Source organism: Herpailurus yagouaroundi, unplaced genomic scaffold (genome assembly GCF_014898765.1).
Source record: "Herpailurus yagouaroundi ecotype Mexico unplaced genomic scaffold, PumYag 29, whole genome shotgun sequence".
NCBI classification, from domain to species: Eukaryota; Metazoa; Chordata; class Mammalia; order Carnivora; family Felidae; genus Herpailurus; species Herpailurus yagouaroundi.
The window spans coordinates 95,700,038-95,720,143 of record NW_024412377.1 but is presented as its reverse complement, the minus strand read 5'-3'; the positions used below and the strand labels follow the sequence as shown (position 1 = coordinate 95,720,143).

Sequence of the window (20,106 nt, the reverse complement as noted above, 5' to 3'; positions counted from 1 at the left end):
AGCTATAGATTTTTGGAAATATTTAACCTCATTGAATCTTGATTTCCTTATCTAAAAAATGGAGGGAAAATGAGGATTTTCTTGTGGTTGTTATGAAGATTGAGATTCATGTAATAGAGGATCTAGCTCAATGCTCAACGCATAGTAAGTACTCAACAGACAAAGTTAGTTCCCTTCTTCTAGACTTGTCATATGATCATATCCATTGTAGATAAATACAGTGAGTAGTATAACATGAAACATTGTAGATATAAAAGTATTTAAAGAAGACAATTATATTTCCACTTTAAATTTTAGCTCCAACTAAATACAGTCCTATTTGTCAAATAATATCTAAAACTTCACTTTCTATGGTTGTTTGCCAAAAACAAAAGATAAAATTTTATAATTACAAAATTTTAACAATTGGAACAAAGAATAATTTAAAATTATAATAAAAAGTAAAGCTTAGTTTACAAATTTTCTAAATGAACTGTATTTCAATGAGGTTTTAAATAAAATTTCATTTGTCCAGAAGATTATTTTTGCTACTTGATTATTTGACCCTTGATAATAGTTTTAAAAATATTAATCTTAAGGCAAAATTCTTTTATTTTGAGAACTTTATCAGCTGAGTATCACTTAGATTAAGATTTAAAGCTGTATTTACTATCAACAATAGCCAAAGTATGGAAAGAGCCCAAATATCCATTGATGGATGAATGGATAAAGAAGATGTGGTTTATATACACAATGGAGTATTATTTGGCAATCAAAAAGAATGAAATCTTGCCATTTGCAACTACGTGGATGGAACTGGAGGGTATTATGCTAAGTAAAATTAGTCAGTCAGAGAAAGACAAAAATCGTATGACTTCACTCATATGAGGACTCTAAGAGACAAAACAGATGAACACAAGGGAAGGGAAAGAAAAATAATATAAAAACAAGGAGGGGGACAAAACAGAAGAGACCCATAAATATGGAGAACAAACTGAGGGTTACTGGAGGGGTTGTGGGAGGGGGGATGGGTTAAATGGGTAAGGGCACTAAGGCATCTACTCCTGAAATCATTGTTGCACTGTATGCTAATTTGGATGTAAATTTAAAAAAAAATAAAATAAAATAAAAGAAGTTTTGAAAAGACAAACAAAACAAAACAAAGAATTCATCAGTTGCCTTATAGAGTCAAGGTACAAATTCTAATTCATCTCTATATCCTAATTTTAAAAAATGGAAATTTTATAAATGATACTTTTAATGATATAATAAAAAATGTTGAAAGACTAAAAAAAAAGATTTAGAGCTGTATTTTAAATTGTTTTGGGGAACAAAAATATGTAAGGGAATTATAAAATGTATGCTGTTGAAAATAAATTATTAGTGGATATTCACATGGAAAAAAAATAACTTTGATCCCTACTTCATACCATACACAAATAATAATTTGACTTGAATCTTAGGTCCAAATGTGAAAACTAAAATTAAGGATTTAGAAGAGAATGAAGGAGAATGTTTTTGTGACTTTGGAGTAAGCAACAATTTCTTTTTTTAATTACAGCTTTGTAGAGGTATAATTGACATATAAAATTGTCAGATGTTCCCAATTTTTTTCCTATTTCCCCCACATCCAAGGCAATGATGTCTCATAACACAACACTAATCATAAAAGAAAAAATTGATTGGGGTGCCTGGGTGACTTATTTTGTTGAGTGTCTGACTTCAGCTCAAGTTGTGATCTCAGGGTTCCTGAGTTAGAGCCCTGAATGGGCCTCGTTACCATCAGCACAGGGCCTGCTGCGGGTCCTCTGTCTCCCTCTTTTTCTCCCCTCCCCTGCTCAAGGTCTCTCTCAAAAATAAATAAAACATTAAAAAAAAGAAAAAAATGGGTTAATAGGCTTTATCAAAATTTAACACTTCTCATTAAAAGACTCCATTAATACCTATCTGACAAAGGTCTCATACTCAGAATCTTTGGAGAACTCCTATAAACTAATTCTTAAAAAGAAGCTAAACAACTCAATTAAAAATGGGCAAAAGAACAGACACTTCATAACTTAGTTAATAAACAATAATTATAGGGGCACCTGGGTGGCTCAGTGGGTAAGCGGCCGACTTCAGCTCAGGTGATGATCTCGCAGTCCATGAGTTCTAGCACCGCGTCGGTCTCTGTGCTGACAGCTCAGAGCCTGGAGCCTGCTTCAGATTCTGTGTCTCCCTCTCTCTGACCCTGCCCTGTTCATGCTCTGTCTCTCCCTGTCTCAAAAATAAGTAAACATTAAAAATAAATAAACAAACAAATAAATAATTATAAAAAGGCCTTAATGTAGGAGAATGCAATACAATACTATATGAACAGTGAGACTCTACATTTATCAATATGGAAAGATGTTATCTTGCAGGCTGCAAAACACAGGTTTGGTATCCTAGTTATGTAAAGTTATATGACATTATATGCATTTGTATACATAGGAAAATATTTGGGAAGAAGTTCCCAGACACAAAATATGTATAACTTATTTTTCCCCTCCAGGTTCTCAAGTCTAATGTTTGGTGTTGAGAACTCATGGCATCCAAGGGCTATTTCCCAAGTTTGGCAGAGCAATCCTGGTCCTAGAAGAGACTTTGGTACAGAGATCCAATTGTTCAAAAAAAAAATCAGAGCTTTGAAAAGTACGGTTGAGGGGCGCCTGGGTGGCTTAGTCAGTTAAGCATCCAACTTTGGTTCAGGTCATGATCTCATGGTTCATGAGTTGAAGCCCCACATTGGGCTCCATGCTGACAGCTCAGAGCCTGGAGCCTGCTTTGGATTCTGTGTTTCCCTCTCTCTCTGCCTACCCCTGCTCACACTCTTTCTCTCTCTCAAAAATAAACACTAAAAAAAAAAAAAAGTATGGTTGATATGGCCCTGTAAAAGTGATGTCATTACTAATTAGTCAGATATATACTCATTTACCAAGTGGGAAATTGTTAAAGATTATTCACAACAGATTGCTTACTTGCTTGTTTGTTGGAGTTAAAATCTTGGGGTTTTTCCCTGTAATTATAAAAATTAAGTACCTAGTGAATATATAGAAAAATGCCCTATCTCTCATCTTGAAATTTAAGGTATGAGCCTGCCTAGTAAGAGCCTACAATCTGCTTATAATAATAAATCCGTGAATCAATGCAAGGAAAAGTTCACTGATAGAAAGATGAAGATAGTAGCACTGAAGAACTTTTTATCTAGAAAATGGGAGTATAATGAATAAATGAAACCAAGAGCACCTGATAACCAGGTCTTGGAAGAAGCCGGACAGGATCTAGGAGTTCTTGGGACCTCAGCAGCAGGAGCTCAGGGTCTTTGTTCTAGTGTCCAGTGTACCACACCAGTGTCATTCTTTTACTTGTGACTGTGATTGCTTCTCTCCCTTCTTTGTATCTAACATCCTTTGGGCAAGGACCTCGGTTTGTCCAGTCACTTGTGTCTTCAGGGCTTAGTAGGAATACTGAGAGGAAGGAAGAGGCAGGCATTTAATTGATGTCTGATGGACTGAAGCTGTGCAAATAATTCAGAAATGATTTCTGCCTCAAGGATCTTAAAATCTAGGAAGAGAGATCTGTAGACAATAAGTTGGATATTTGCTGTAACTCCTCTGATGGAACTATACACCAGGTTGTGGCAACAGCATTTTGTTCTAATTGAGAGAAAACACTTAAAGGTGTGTCTTGAATGAGTAAGATTCACTAGGTAGAGTAAGAGAGGGAAGGGTCTTTCAGACAGAGGCACACGCGCAGAGGAACTCTAAGTGAGGGAAGAGACTTATCTGACCTGTTAAAAAAGTTTATAAAGACACCATACTATGAGGCTGGGCACTGAGGCAGGGGCCAGATTCATTTTCTGAGCCAAGGAGCTGGCTCCTTTTCTCTTAGGCCATAGGAATCACTCATTGCACCATTTTAAGTAGGGGAGTTTTAATACCGGTTTTGAGTGTTAGAAAGGTGTTTATAATGGCAGGAGAAGATTTGGAATTCTTGAAGTTAAGGGAGATGAAGCCCTGAATTAAGGTGGTAGCAAAAGCAGATGGAAATGCTCAAGAAACAGAGGAAAGAGGTTACAAAGGGAGAACTTGTAAGAGTTTTTAAGCTCGTTGAATGGAGAGTATGGGAGAGAGGGAAGAATCTAGCGAATCTATATTTTAATTAAAAAAATTTTTTAATGTTTATTTTTGAGAGAGAGACAGAGACAGAGTGTGAGCAGGGGAGGGGCATAGAGGGAGAGGGAGACACAGAACCTGAAGCAGGCTCCACGCTCTGAGCTGTCAGCTCAGAACCCCACTCAGGGCTTGAATCCGTGAACCATGAGATCATGACCTGAGCCGAAGTTGGATGCTTAACTGACTGAGCCACTCAGGCACACTGCGAATATATTGTTTGCTAGGTAACAGAAGGTCAAGTGGTGCTACTAACCCAAACAAGATAGGACAGAGGCCACGTGTAACTATACTTTTCAGTTATTTGTTGATATTGCTCTTTTATACCAACTTGGAAAGAATGCTTGAAAACCCCATCTGCCTGTCCCTTAACTCACTCACCTCCTACTCTAACTTTAGAAAGGATGCTCTTTTTTTTTTTTAACTGGACCAGTTTCTTAAAGACTCTCTAAGTAATTGCTACTTTACTACATATTTTAATTATTCCATAATTTTCAATAATATAACTATTTCCACAGTCCCACCATCAGTGAAGAGAGAAAACAGGACTTGAAAGGGGCCCACTCAGCCTCCTGCCCTGTAGGGAGGTTCTTGTTTCTATGCTTCTGCCTAAGAAAGGAATCACTCTGACTAAATCTCGTGGCTGAACTCTTCTGGGCTTGCTTGCCACTACAGAATGTTCATTAAGACTGGTCATTGCCTTTTTCTTTATGTTTTCCTTGGGATGAAAGAATGTAATAAGAGTTTGAAAATCTTAACCGAAATATTGACTGTGAGAGTCTTTTGCTACTTTGTGAATTCAAGAGATGATCAAAAACTCTGGATTAAAGTAGAGAGCCATGACCTCTTCACAGAGCCTATTGAGCTCAGCCCCTAAACCTAGGTTTTTTAAGGAGTCTTTCATGACTTCCCCAGGCAGACCTGTGGGCTTTCTCCTGAGGTACCTTCTCTGCTGGATTATAATTATTTTACAGGTTTGTGTTTTGTTCTCAGCTGTGTTGTTTTAGAGGAAGAAACTATTCATTTTTATATGATGTCTGGTCAGAATAGGCCCCTAACAAATGGGATGGATGGATGGATGGACGGGTAACACAAAACCTCAGTAATTTTCTTAGACCGGTTATTCTTACAGTGTGGCGCACAAACCCCTCAGTGCCCCTGAGACCCTTTCAGGAGATTCATGAGGTCAAAACCATTTGTGAAATTGTTATTATTTCACACACAAAAAACAGGATTTGTCTGTTTCGTGTAAATACGATGATGTTGGAAAAACAATGGTGGGTGAAACTGTTGATGTCTTAGTATAAATCAAGTTCATGGCATCAGTTAGCAATCATATTCTCCACTGCCACACACTCACATTAGAAAGGAAAAAAAAAAAGACTTAGAAGTATCATCAATGATTCAGCAAAAATTATTATTGAACATTTATTAACATCTTGCCTCTTTAATGTAGTCTGTGTGACAAAATGGGAGGTAAACACAGAATAGTTCTCCTGTATACTGAAATTCAGTGGTTGTCCTAAAGAAAAGCACATGTTGCAAACAGAGCTAGTCATTTTTTTTCATGGGAAAAATATTTCCTGGAAAGAACAACTGACAGACTAATTATTCAGTCTTGGGTATTTGGCAAATATTTTCTCAAAAATGAACAAAGCAAGTTTGTCACTTTGAGGAAAACAACTGACAGTATCTGTTGCCAGTTACAAAACCTGAGCTTTTACATGAAAAATTAGAATTTGAATAAACTTGAATCCATCATTGTGAACCTGACAATTCCCAATGCTTAAAAGACTTTTTTTCTGATATCAGTGGCAATATTAATAAATGTTATTTTTAATATAATTTAATATAACATAATGTATTATAATAAAATGTGTCAATATTTGGAAGATCTGAATAACTCAAAGATTCATTATTTTCCAAATGACTAGTCCATGATATTATAAAACCTTGCATGAGTAAGGAATCCATTCAAATTGCAAGATAGTACAGTGAATATAGTGTAATAGAATATGAAAATTCATTGATGTAGTTTCAGATTCCACATTATAGCTAAACTTTTAAGAAACTACCACTTACCCAAGTTTAAGTATAGTATCAAAGAAGACTATCCACAATTATCTGAAAAGCCCATTATTTCTTCCTTTTACAATTATACATTTGTGTGAAGCCATGTTTTCTTCATATGTTTCAACTAAAACAACATATTATAACAGATTGAATGCAGAAACAGGACAATCCAGCTGTTTTCTATTAAGCCAAGGATTAAAGGGATTTGTGAAACCATAAAACAATACCACTCTTTTCACTAAGTATATTTTGGAAAATATAGTTATTTATTCTAACATGAATGGGTTTGTTGTTATTTTAAAAGAATTAGCATTTTTAAAGTTTTCCAGGTTTTTAAAAAATGTTTATTTTATTTTGAGAGAGAGAGAGAGAGAGAGAATGCATGAGCTGGGGAGGGGCAGAGAGAGAGAGAGGAGAGAGAGACTCCTAAGCAGGCTCTGTTTTGTGATCACAGAGCCCAATGTGGGACTCAGTCTCAGAAACCGCCAGATCATGACCTGAGCCAAAATCAAGAGTTGGATGCTCAACTGACTGAGCCACCCAGGCGTCCCAAATTCTCCATATTAATAGGACTCAAAGTTGCAGGTACAGAATAGCAATTTTTTGTTTTGAAATTGGTAAGAAGAACCTTTGGAAAGTGTTTTTGCCTGACAATCAAAATTTAAATTTCTGCCACTATAACCAATACTTATTGAATATGAAAATAAAACTAAGAAGTCATGTATGTGATTGAAGTCCAAAAATGTAACTAAGTTCAATCATTAATTTCAACTTTTCCCACTGAATCTAGAATTGTTAATACATAGACTGTCTCAATCTTTAAAAAGAGTTTAAAGATTTTTCATTAAAATGAATCTCATTAAATCTCTGATCAACATCCATCCTCTGCCTGTTTCCAAAAAAATGTGGTTCATATCTTCCTTGGACAGAGTTTTCCGTAGATAAATTGCTCTAGGAACTAAAGCGTTAATATATTTCTGTGACTTGAATTTTCTGGTGCCAGTTTATCTTAATTTGGAGGATTCTAGACTAAGTCAGTGTTTCAGTCCCTTCCGTATTTAAGATCAGCTATTTAATCTCAATTGAGTCTTTTATCTTCTGGCTAAATGATATCAATTCTTTCACCTCTTTTAACGTTTTTTTCCTAGATTTTTTATTATCTTTATTTCTTACATATATATTGTACGATGTGCTATCTAGAATTAAAAAACTATTTCAGATTTGCTCTACCAGTAGTAAGATTTACTAGTAGAAACTGGTTAATCTTTTAACAATATAGTCTTAGCTTTGTTAGGAGTCCTGACAAACTTGTTAACTTAGTATCTAACTAAAACTGTTAGAGTTTTTCCATGTAAATTATTGATTTTCTAATCTTAAGCAATTGATTTTTAAAACCTAAATGTAGCCTACTCATGATCCTTATACTTTGATCCAATGTTTCAGCTAATTGAAATTCTTTTAAATTGTTTTTGTTGTGATTTGTTGTGTTAGCTACTCTTGCCAGATTTTCCTCTCCTGGACTTCCCTTTAAGAAGTGTAGACATTCAGGGGGGCCTGGCTGGCTTAGTCAGGGGTTGGGGGGATAGTGTGTGTCTCTTGATCTCGGGGTCATGAGTTTGAGCCCCACAATGGGTGTAGAGATTACTTAAATAAATAAATAAACTTAAAAAAAAAAAAGAATTGTAGACATTCAAAGAAGGTATACAAGGAGATAGGATGTCACCATGGGAAGGCCAATGGGGAGCTCCAGTAAATCGTGACTTCCAAGAAGACTGTGCCTTCTTGTTTTAAAATGTAGGTTTTATTACTATTCACATATGTTGAAGCCAACAGATCAGGAGACAGTTGTATTGAAAAATGTAGTTTGTTACTTAAAATTCCCAAGAGGAGGCAAGCATTCTACATCACATAGGGCCAATGTGGGAAAGTACCAGGGTCTGCCTGGAGGCAGAGTAGTAAGGGGAAAACTTGGGAAAGACCCTTCATTATGGTTTCTGTAAGAATGAATGAGGCAGGGTAAGCAGGCTTAGGATTGGCTAGTTTGAATAATTTTGGTGGTTTCTGAGGTGTAGGAGCTGTCTCTGGTTGTTTGGTACCTGATCCTGGCTTGATTAGGGCAGGTGGGTAGTTGCCTTGAGTGAGAGAGCCCTGTGAGAGCCCGATAAAGGAGATATTTGGAGTATATGGATTCTGGATTGGTTAGTTTGCATACATAATTGCATTGTGTATGCATTGCATACATAATGCATACATTGGTTGGTTTGCCACATTTTGTGGCAAGTTATTTTCTATCTCTAGGAATTAGCTAACCTTGGGAGGGGCAGTCCATCCACTGTCAACAAGGCCCTAAGATATCAAAGCATCAGAAAATAAACAAAATTAAAAAACATGATTAATACAATTGTCATCATCCTGACAAGTTAATTTCTTCCTTTATTTAAAAAAAATGTGTATTTATTTATTTTGAGAGAGAGAGAGTGTGTGCATGTATGCAAGCAGGGGAGGGGCAGAGAGGGAGAGAGAGAGTCCCAACCAGGCTCTACACTGTCAGCACAGTGCCCTACTTGGGGCTCCATCTCACAAACCATAAGATCATGACTTGAGCCAAAATCAAGAGTCAGACGTTTATTTTTTTTTTTTTCAAAAAAAAATTTTTTTTAACGTTTATTTATTTTGGAAACAGAGAGAGACAGAGCATGAACGGGGGAGGGTCAGAAAGAGGGGGAGACACAGAATCCGAAACAGGCTCCAGGCTCTGAGCTGTCAGCACAGAGCCCGACACGGGGCTCGAACTCACGGACTGCGAGATCGTGACCTGAGCCAAAGTCAGCCGCTTAACCGACTGAGCCACCCAGGCGCCCCAAGAGTCAGATGCTTAACTGAGCCATCCAGGTGCCCCATTTTTTTTGCCATTCTTCCCTTTAAACAAGCTACATGGGAATCAAATTATTAGAAGGTTACATAGTGAATATTTAAGTGGAACAAGGGTAGTTTTATCATTTGAGATTTTAAATGGTTCAGGTACTGGATAACTGATGCGTACATCTCCACCAAAGAATATGCCAGGCAGGTGTTCACCACCTTGCCTGGACACTGCTTGGATAGGACACTGTCCCCACTTGTCTCTGTAACTAGGACTGCCCTATGTTCTCCCCAAAATTATCTTGTGAATAAGTATTAGCTGTACTCTTTGGAAATCCTAGCCACAAGTAACTAAGAATGGTACCTGTAAAACTAATGAATGAAGTGTCATCATACCTTGAAATTAAAGTTAAATTATACTTCTACGTTAAGTTAAAATATAGCACATGTATACATATCTGATTCCTGTTGAAAACATCTGTGACTTACCATTGGGATCTCAGTGATATAGTCTACTTAATAGAGTGAAAAGTCCCATAGGTTGGTTTTGCATACTAACTCAAGCAACCTTAGCCCCTAACATGTTTTTAGGATTGATGGAAGACTAAGAGCTCTTCTAAATATGGCCTTCAACAGGGGCACCTGGGTGGCTCAATCAGTTAAGTGTCTGACTTTGGCTGAGATCATGATCTCGCCATTCATGGGTTCCACCCAGCTTGGGGCTCTGTGCTGACGGCTCAGAACCTGGAGCCTGCTTTGGACTCTGTGTCTCCCTCTCTCCCTGTCCTTCTCCTGCTCATGCTCTGTCTGTCTCTCTCTCAAAAACAAATAAACATTAAAAAAGTAAAATAAATATGACCTTCAATGAACTTTAATCCTATTAAATATTTTTTGCACATTGGTATGTGAATTGCATCAGAAGTTATTGTTTCTTAGTTTTCTATTTACTCAAAGTAATATGTGGCACAGTTTCTCCTGAGATTATGTTGAAATATTTATCATTAGTATTTGAAATAAATAAAAAGCAATGATAATCAAAATAACATTTAAAATCTTTATTGATACCATTTTGTTTATGAACTACTCTATTTACATATTTTTCCAGACTGTATCCTTACAACTCAAAGCCAAGCACTTTTCTCAATATTAAAACTTGCAAAAAGGGTTTAGCTACCTATAAACATCAGGTACAATTCTAAGTTCTGAATCAAAAAATATTTCTAATGTAATTTACATTATTGTTCTTCAAAACATTAAATGGAAAACCTCCAATTATTTTTTTCAAATAAAAGCCACAAGAAATTAAATAATTACCATGTACATTACAACTTGCTTATATCAAATTACCAAGCATCATGCCAATTGTTAGGATCTCCTCTACTAATAGGCAAAGAAATAAAGTTGTATATGACAGTCATCAAATTAATATACTCAGGTTTTATATAATTTGACTTATTCTTTGTTGTAAAACTGCTAGATTGAAATGAGGATTTTTTGTATAAACACCACATTTTGAAATCAGACAGATAATATAGTCATTTTGTAACATTTTATGATAGTAGCATGGTATTCATTTATTTAATTAGAAGTTATTCATAGGTCCTAAATACTAGGTGATTGGAATGTCACGCTAAGGAAATTACCCTTATTATTCTTATTATATAAATGTCTAATGATTATATATTAGAAATTAAAGATACTGTTTAATTTTGGCCGAATATGTAGTATATTTTGTAATTAAGTTTCTACTGGCTTTCTTAATTTTAGCTAATCTAAGATAATCTAATAATCGGCTTTTCTTTTCTAAAACGAAGCAAGCATATAGTTTCTATTTGTGATAAATCCCCATTTTTTGGTTGTCCTTAGAACGACAAGAGTAATTTGATATAACGCTTTTAAACCTTTTGCTTTATCTTGTTGTCGAGAACCTATATATAGGCTTTAAAAAATAATAGCAGGAATTAAAAGATATGGAGAAACAATTCCATGAAAGTACATTAAAATCAAAATAAAACAAAGCAAAAAACAGCACACCAGCACTTCACATAGATTATTACTAGCTTGTAAAACTGATCTGTCACTTGGAGTTGATTAAACTGACCATACGAATATTGGCTGCCTAGTCTACTATAATAGGTTGGTCTTTTTAAAATTTGAATTAGAAAAAAAATTTTAATTTTAATTAGATTTCACCTACCTGCAGTCAACATTTTTTAAGAATTAGCTCATTCTTTCTTTATGCCTTAGGCTTTGTACCTTTGGCTTATTGTTCATAGAACATTTTAATAGCTGTCCCTTTTTTTTTATGCTTTTGGCATCATGGAAAATTACAATCTTATTTGTTGACTTTTAATGTTAAAAATATTTATTGATTTGAATGCCGTGTTTCCTAATAAAATATCTGAAAAATCTGAAAAAAATTTTAAAGTCATCTCTACCACATGTGACTTTTTTTTTTTTTTTTTGCTGATTTTTGCTTAAATTAAAAACTTGGACCATATGAAGATTGTTAAATATTAGAGGTTTTGAGAAGTATAGCTTTAATTTTGTTTGAGAGAATTTCCTTAGCAGAAACTATGTATTATTTGTGTGTCCACGGTACTTAATATGATACACAGTATATTTTGATACCTCAAACAATTATTGACTAACCAATTATAAGATTTTAAAAGATGAACATTTGAGATTTATTTTCAGGTTCTATATTTCTCTGATGTAGACATTTGGACAAAATGGGCTTTCTAGTCATCTCTTAAAAATTTACTAATTGCTTAATTTGTTCTGTTTGCAATGATTGTCTCCTTAACAACATTTTTTTACTTTTGAATTCTTTGGGGAACATAGGAACTGTTGGCATTAGCACTTTTTGACCACAAGAAAGGAGGCTGGAAATCTTATTATTGACATTGATATCAGAGATGGGGGGATGAGGATTCACATTTAAGGGTGGCAGAAATCCTGGTCTGGCTTGCGTGATACCGTGATCTAAAGGGAAAGCTCCTGAACCACGCCTTTCTAAAATTGCATGATTTCTCCTGCTCAAGGGACCTGGTGAGATATTCTCCAACAATTCTTTGGGCCCTGACAACAGGGAAGGAGACGGTGAGAGGATCTTTTTCTTTCCTATAAGTGCTTTGCCATCTTCTAAAGTTGCAGGGGTAAGACCAGCTGAGAGCTGGGAATCAGAGCTGTAGTGATTTGCCCCTGAGTTTCTTTTTTGGACTATACTTCTTAAGGTGGAAGCAAATATCGTCTGGTTAGAGTCTGGATCTGGCTCAGCAGGGATTTCAATGCATTGCTGATTTCCTTCTGAAAAAAATGATTGATAATTTATTTCATCATATGACATCTTTCTTGAGCAGGCCTGATCTAAGGCTCTCAGCAAATGTGCAGTGTCTTTTACATCAATACTTTGGTGCCTAGTGATGAATCGCTTGGAAAGTGCCAGCCCATTGGTTTTGTAGGACAATTCTTCCTCTGGAGTAATATCCTGGAGCTCCTCTTGCAAGGAGGCCACTCTGTTTTGGTGCATGAATAAGGGAGGACTCTTGATCCAGGTTGGAGCCTGGGGTAGCTTGGGCCCATTAGAGGCCATAGAAGGCTTCCTCACAGGGGAGCCTGGGTCCTGTGTGTCATCACTATTTCCTGAGGGCTCCAGACCTTTAAAGCCAAAAAGTGTCATTTCAGTTTCAGAAGAATGTGTAAGTGGCAACGAAGCTGTTTTTATGTCTATTTCTGAAGGAGTGGCACAGGAGGCTGGGGAATGACTCCCATCCATATCTACAGGAGGCATATTTAAGTACTGTTTGGTAGTGTGCCTACCGGAGGGTGATTTTGCTGTTGTTATAATAATGACCTCTTTCCCTTTTGCCTTGCAAGCACTAAGTAGAACTTTCAGGGTCTCTCTATCCTCTGAATTTATAGCATAAACAAGGGCTGAGTAACTAGAATGATCTTGCAAGCTGAGATCAGCCCCACTGTTTAGGAGCAGGGAAACAACTTCAGGACCGGCTTTTTCTAAGCAAGCATGCATCAAAGCAGTTTTCCCAGATTTGTCCTGTATGTTGGGGTCAGCATTGTTTTCTAACAGGTATTTAACCATTTTGGCTTTACTGACACTCTGGTGATCAACATGTTTGGTCTTACAAGCGATCATTAAAGGTGTTTCCCCACGGTCATTGCTCTCATTAATGTATGCACCACCTTCTAGCAAGAGTCTTGTGAGGCGAAGCCGGCTCTGATGGACTGCTTTGATCAGGGAATTTCCATCACTCGAAATTTCTATACCTTCATCCATCTTCAAAAGTCAGAATCAAAACCTGGTTATCAAAGAACATGAAGTACAAAAGATTAGCCGGAATCCCAATTTATATTCATGTTGCTACTGATAATTTCTGAAATATATATGTATAGAGCAACAGTATATAAAGGAGATTATGTTATTAATATAGAACAAAAAAGTGAACTGCAAAATAAAAATAAATTTTAGAATAGTAATAGCCTTTAGGTAATTATAAACTAAAATTTACTTTCAAAATCTTGATCTAGTACCAATGGAGTACTTCCCTAAATTCCACAATAATTAAACAATAATGCACTTATTTTCCACTTTGAAAAATATTTTTTAAAAAATACTAAAATGTAAATTGAAGCAAAAATTCCAAAAGTGTGCGTAATTGCAACTGAATCAATTAAAATATAGCATATTTATGGCAGATTAATCTAAAAACTTCTCAGGGTTAAATTACTTAAATGTGCTCTTAAATAATGCAACGAGGGGCGCCTGGGTGGCGCAGTCGGTTAAGCGTCCGACTTCAGCCAGGTCACGATCTCGCGGTCCGGGAGTTCGAGCCCCGCGTGGGGCTCTGGGCTGATGGCTCAGAGCCTGGAGCCTGTTTCTGATTCTGTGTCTCCCTCTCTCTCTCTGCCCCTCCCCCGTTCATGCTCTGTCTCTCTCTGTCCCAAAAAAATAAATAAACGTTAAAAAATTAAAAAAAAAATGCAACGATTACTTAGATTTTCAATTTGAGGGCATTTCTATGTTTCTTTTAAAGGATGAAAAATCATTTGAACTACAAGACATTAAGTAACTGACATAATGTCTGGAACTCACACTGAGATGGGAATGGTGGGCATGTGATTATGCATTTTCCTTGATTTCATTATTTAAATCAAACACTAGATTATGAAGCCAGCCACATTCAGTTGGTTTACTTTTTTTTTTTTTTTTTTTTTTTTGAGAGGGAGAGAGAGTGCACATGAGCAGGGGAAGAGAGAAGCTCAGCAGGCTCCCTGCTGTCAGGGCAGAGCCTGAGGCAGGGTTCCTGAGTGGGTGGCTCAATCTCCCGAATCATGAGATCATGACCTGAGCCAAAATCAAGAGTTGGACACTTAACCAACCCACTGAGCCACCCAGGAGCCCCTGTTGGGTTACATTTTGACAACAGTACATTTGCTCTGAAAAAGTTCTAGGCTAGAAATGTGAGTGAGGTCATGTAGTCTTTTTAAGCATTTTATTTTTTATCTTTAAAACTAAAAATTACTTTTATTTAAATAATTTAGATTCAAACTCCTTCAACAGATAATTCCATCAGTTGGTAAGAATTATGTCTTTAGGGGCTTCTGGCTGGCTCAGTCAGTAGAACATGCAACTCTTGATCTCGGGGATGTAAGTTCAAGCCCCACACTGGGCGTATAGCTTACTGAAAGAGAAAGGAAGGAAGGAAGGAAGGAAGGAAGGAAGGAAGGAAGGAAGGAAGAAAAGATTGTGTATTATGTCTTCACCTAGAACTGAGGAAATGTTTGTTTTTGAATAGTGATTAGAGCTGGGGAGAAAAATCAAATGGAGTTTATATTATATTTATTTATTTAAAACTTATTTACTTATTTGTATTTTTGACAGAGAGAGAGGGCACAATGATCGAGGGGCACAGTCAGAGGGAGAGCGAAAGAATCCCACACAAGCTCCGCACTGTCAGCACCCACCCTTGAAGCTGGGCTCCAGCTCACCCTACGCAAAGCTCAAACTCACGAACCATGAGATCATGACTTGAGCTAAAATCAGATGCCCAACCAACTGAGCCACTCAGGTGCCCCAAGTTTATATAACATTTAAATCTCTTTTATTTAATGAAGTAGGTATTAGAAATTGAGAAGTATTATTTATTCTACTCATTTACTATTATTTGTTTAATGTTTATTTTTGAGAGAGAGAGCATGCATGTGTGCAAGCAGGGGAGGGACAGTGAGAGGGGGACAGAGAATCCACAGCAGGCTCTGTGCTGACAGCAGACAGCCTGGTGTGGGGCTTGAACCCACAAACCATGAGATCATGACCTGAGCTGAAGTTGGACGCTTAACCTACTGAGTTAGGGCGCCCCTATTTTACTCATTTACTTTTAAATTAACAATACGGGACATGAGTTTTTATTGGATAATAGAATGGATAATAAGTATAATGACCTCTTAACAGAAAAAGAGGTGAAGAGAACAGAAAGAAAATGAAGGGGGAAAGAAGGCATGCACACAGAACTTAATCTAACAGCTGTAAGCTCCTATTATATCTTGGGCACGGAGCTACAAAGGTACACGCCCTGGCCCTAAAGAGCTTACTCAGTTGTTTGGAAGAGACACTATATAAGCAGCTGGTTATGAGTTAAAGTCAGGAGAATATACAGACTTTGGTGGCTTGGGGACTGAGGGGCTCACAGAGGCCACCCAACTGAGCTGGGTTTGGACTGCTAAGAGTTTGGTAGGCAGACAAAGTAGGACGAGAGAAGTAGAGAATGTTCCTTGTGCAAAAACCTAGAGGTTTAAAATAGCAGTTATTTATCATAAATCAGGCTCTATTTATGCTGATGTAGCCAAACTTTTAGAAAAGTATTTTAGCAGATGGTAATAGTTAGGGTGAACGTGGCAGAACACACACCTCTACTTTGCTCCTTCCTGAACAATCCCCTGAAACTAAAGAATTTTTTTTTTTAATTTTTAAAAAGGATTTTATTTTAAATAATCTCTACACCCAACATGGGAACTGAACTCACAACCCTGAGATTAAGAGTTACACATTCCACTGCCTGAGCCAGTCAGGTGCCTGAAGAATTGTTAAAAAGACATAAATTCACAAGGATAGCACGAAAAGGAGAGAAGACAACAGCAACATTTGGAAGCCAGAAAGCAGGTGGACCAGTGGTGACCAAACTAGCCAACCTGGAAAGGCTGTGCCTCAGGTCATTCGTGATAAAACTGGTACCTAAGCCCACAGCCACTGCGGAATCCTCTAGAGAGGCAGTAAGCAGGAAGCTCTAGAACTGGGTGGGTGGTGGACTGAATGGCTAAAATAATGAGGACTAGGTGAAAAGTTGTCGGAGAAGCAGTTAGATCCCTAAGTCCTTGCTATTCACAATGGGACCCTACCTTGGACCAGCAGCACACCATTCCCTGAAGCTTAATCTTAGGCTCCATCCCAGACCTACTGAACCAGAGCCTACATTTTAACTAGATCCTCAGGTGATTTAGATGTTCATTAAAATTTGAGAAGCACTGCCTCAGGTCATTCCTTCACTCCAAGCCACTAGGAGATAGGATACTACCCGTCTCATCTGAGATGTCCAGAGTTTTATTCTCCAGAAATTCTGGTGAAACAGAAGGGCCTCTGGACTGGAAGACATCCAACATATTTGAGGACAAGAAAATAGGAAATAAGTGATTGGATGCTTACTGACCACCGAGTGAAGGCACTCACAGCCTTCTCCCCAATGCAACTCTAAGAAGCCTGGTAGCTGTACCCTTATTATTCAGTATAATATCATTATACTCTCCTCTCAAGAATCTGACCTGTCTTAAAAAAAATACCTAAGAGTACTAGCCACAGGGATTCCTTTACACGCCACCCAGATCATCCTGCAGTGAGGTTTAAAGATTATAAGCCTTGGGGCACCTGGGTGGCTCAGTTGGTTAAGCAGCCAGCTCTTGATTTAGGCTCAGGCCATTATCTCACAGTTGTGAGATAGAGCTCTGTGTCTGGTTCTGAGCTGGGCAGATTCTCTTTCTGCCCCTCCCTTGCTTGCTCTCTCTCACTTTCTCTCTCTCAAAAACAAAAGAAAGAAAGAAAGAAAGAAAGAAAGAAAGAAAGAAAGAAAGAAAGAAAGAAGAAAGAAGGAAAGAAAGAAAGAAAGAAAGAAAGAAAGAAAATTAAGAAAGAAAAGAAAAGAAAAGAAAAGAAAAGAAAGATTACAAGCCTCACCCATGTGCTCAAGGCTTCTCATCAGCTTTTTATTTTTTTAATTTTTTTTAAATTTACTTTTGAGACAGAGACAGAGCATGAGTGGGGGAGGGGCAGAGAGACAGGGAGACACAGAATCTGAAGCAGGCTCCAGGCTCTGAGCTGTCAGCACACAGCCCTATTTTTATTTTTTCTAATATTTATTTATTTGAGAGAGAGAGAAAGAGTGCATGCATGGGAGCAGGGGTGGGGCACAGAGAGAGAGAGAAAGAGAGAAAGAGAGAGAGAGAGAGAGAGAGAGAGAGAGAATCCCAAGCAGGATCTGAGCTTTCATCACAGAGCCCAATGTGGGGCTTGATCTCACGAAACATGAGATCATGACCTGAGGTGAAATCAAGAGCAGAAGCTTAACCGACTGACCCATCCAGGTGCCCCTTCATCAGCTTTTTAAATCAAGCCTTTTAATTATGAACAGATAATAAAAAACAAAACAAAACAAAAAAAGCCTCTTACCTTAAAGATAGAGACCAGAACAAATAGGAAAAAAAGGCAACTTGGAGGAAACAGGTATTAGTCAGGAAAATGAAAATTTCGAAACCTCACATTCCTCAAAGAGATAAGACGATGTTGTAACCATGAAACAAAAATAAGATTCTATGAAAAAAGAATATTCAGGGGGTGCCTGGGTGGCTGAGTTGGTTAAGCATCTGACTCTTGATTTTGGCTCAAGTCATGATCTTGCCATTTGTGAGATTGAGCCCCACGCTGGGCTCTGCACTGACAGTGAGGAGGCTGCTTGGAATTCTCTCTCACTCTTTATCTCTGCCCACCCCCCTCAAAATAAATAAACTTTAAAAAAAAAAGAGTACTCAGAGACCATAAAAAGGGTTCTCAAAAGATAAAAACACCATACAAACTGCAAAACTCAATAGAAGGGTTAGATGATAATGTTGATAAAATTTCTAGCAGTTAAGCAAAAAGAACAGGACAGGAAAAAAAAGAAAATTAGGGGTCTACACTAGGAAATCGAACATTCAACTACTAGAAGTTCTGGCAAGACAAAAATAGTGGGGGTGGGAGAAGGGGCAAGCAGGAAAGGAAATGATGCCTGAGATCAAGAAAAATTTCATGCGTGACTTGAGTTTCCAAATTGAAGGTGTCCAATTAGAACATAGCACAATAGATGAAAATGGACCCTGGCCATGGCACATGGTTGTAAGTCTCTAGAACACTGAAAGCAAAGAAGACTTCACAGGCTTGGGGGCAGGAGGTGGGGAGTGGGGTGGATAAGTCACATGCCAAAGTATCAAGAATTACAGTGGATTCAGATATATCAACAATAGTAAAAGACAGTGGACGAAAGTCTTTAAAAATCTGAAGGCAAAATGCTTCCCAGCTTAGAATTCTGTATCTAGCCAAACCATCAGTCAAGATTGGAGATATACTCTTAATAATCTACTGAAGGATATAATCTACCAAGATGAAACAGTAGAACAAGAAAGATGAAACAAGGTACCAGAGGCTGGAGATCATCTTAGAGGAGAAGCACAAGAAATCCCAGGAAGATGGTGAAGGGCCAGGATAATGGATGTGCACAGACATCATCTCTGAGATCATACTATCATTTTACCATCTTCTTAACTGAGAACTAGATGCCCAGGTGAGCCTGCCCTCAGTTCTTATCTCTACTTTCTTCGTCCTGACCACGTCTCTCCTCCCTCCTCCATACTCTGCTTTCTGGGGCATCTGGTGCCACTATTTTTAGCTCTGCTCAATTGTTCTGCTTTGACCTGCTTCGAGACCTGGGGATAAGTCATGGTGAGCCTAGGAGGAGAAGGACTGAACATTCATTCCCCTTGGATATCCAGAACCTGGACTATACTGAAGCCCTGCGAGAAGCCCTATAATGGTGAGCCCCTTGTTTCCCAGGACTCCTGCTCTTGCTCAGAGGGGGCTCTTATAAACGCTGGGCCAAACTCTGATCCATAGATTGTTAAACTTACCTTCTCCTGAGAGCTTTAGTCATATATCGGTGCTATATGCCTTTCTTTGTTCAACTAATTTTGTGCTTGCTACCTAGTTTAACAATTTACTTAAGGATCATATACAAGTGGGAAACTTAAAAAAAAAAAGTAATGATTAACACGGGAGTCAAGGGAAAGTTACTTTTTGGTGGGGGGAGGGAGAGCAATGCAATTAGGAAGGGACACACATTGCTTTCATTTTAAGGTTTGGTTAATGTTCTGTTTCTAATCTGGGTGGTTTCTTATTTATTTTATTATTATTCTTTAAAAGAACGTATTTGGGGCGCCTGGGTGGCGCAGTCGGTTAAGCGTCCGACTTCAGCCAGGTCACGATCTCGCGCTCCGTGAGTTCGAGCCCCGCGTCGGGCTCTGGGCTGATGGCTCAGAGCCTGGAGCCTGTTTCCGATTCTGTGTCTCCCTCTCTCTCTGCCCCTCCCCCGTTCATGCTCTGTCTCTCTCTGTCCCCAAAATAAATAAACGTTGAAAAAAAAAAATTAGGTGAGAGGGAAGATGGCGGCGTAGGAGGACGCTGGGCTCACCGCGCATCCTACAGATCACTTAGATTCCACCTACACCTGCCTAAATAACCCAGAAAACCGCCAGAGGATTAGCAGAACGGAGTCGCCGGAGCCAAGCGCAGACGAGAGGCCCACGGAAGAGGGTAGGAAGGGCGGCGAGGCGGTGCGCGCTCCACGGACTGGCGGGAGGGAGCCGGGGCGGAGGGGCGGCTCGCCGGCCAAGCAGAGCCCCC

At 38.1% G+C, this 20,106-nt stretch overlaps 2 protein-coding genes across 4 annotated transcripts in view; one reads left to right on the top strand and one right to left on the bottom strand.

Moving 5' to 3' along the window:
• The window catches only part of FAM151B (family with sequence similarity 151 member B), a 66,307-nt gene that overhangs the window by 38,235 nt on the left and 7,966 nt on the right, over positions 1-20,106 (top strand). Inside the window, exons 7-8 of one of the 2 annotated variants that reach the window (XR_005782965.1) lie at positions 2,513-2,607; positions 6,700-6,830. The gene's annotated coding sequence lies outside the window, so the exon portion shown is untranslated. Of the gene's footprint in view, positions 1-2,512; positions 2,608-6,699; positions 7,127-20,106 lie in introns of those variants that run through there. The other variant, XR_005782960.1, reaches the window with a different exon arrangement.
• Positions 10,148-20,106, bottom strand: part of ANKRD34B (ankyrin repeat domain 34B) — a 24,348-nt gene continuing 14,389 nt past the window's right edge. For both annotated transcript variants that reach the window (XM_040449679.1, XM_040449670.1), the window contains one exon: positions 10,148-13,426. In XM_040449679.1, the coding sequence (XP_040305613.1) occupies positions 11,860-13,404 (1,545 nt within the window). In that variant the 5' untranslated portion in view covers positions 13,405-13,426 and the 3' untranslated portion in view covers positions 10,148-11,859. The remainder of the gene's footprint in view (positions 13,427-20,106) is intronic.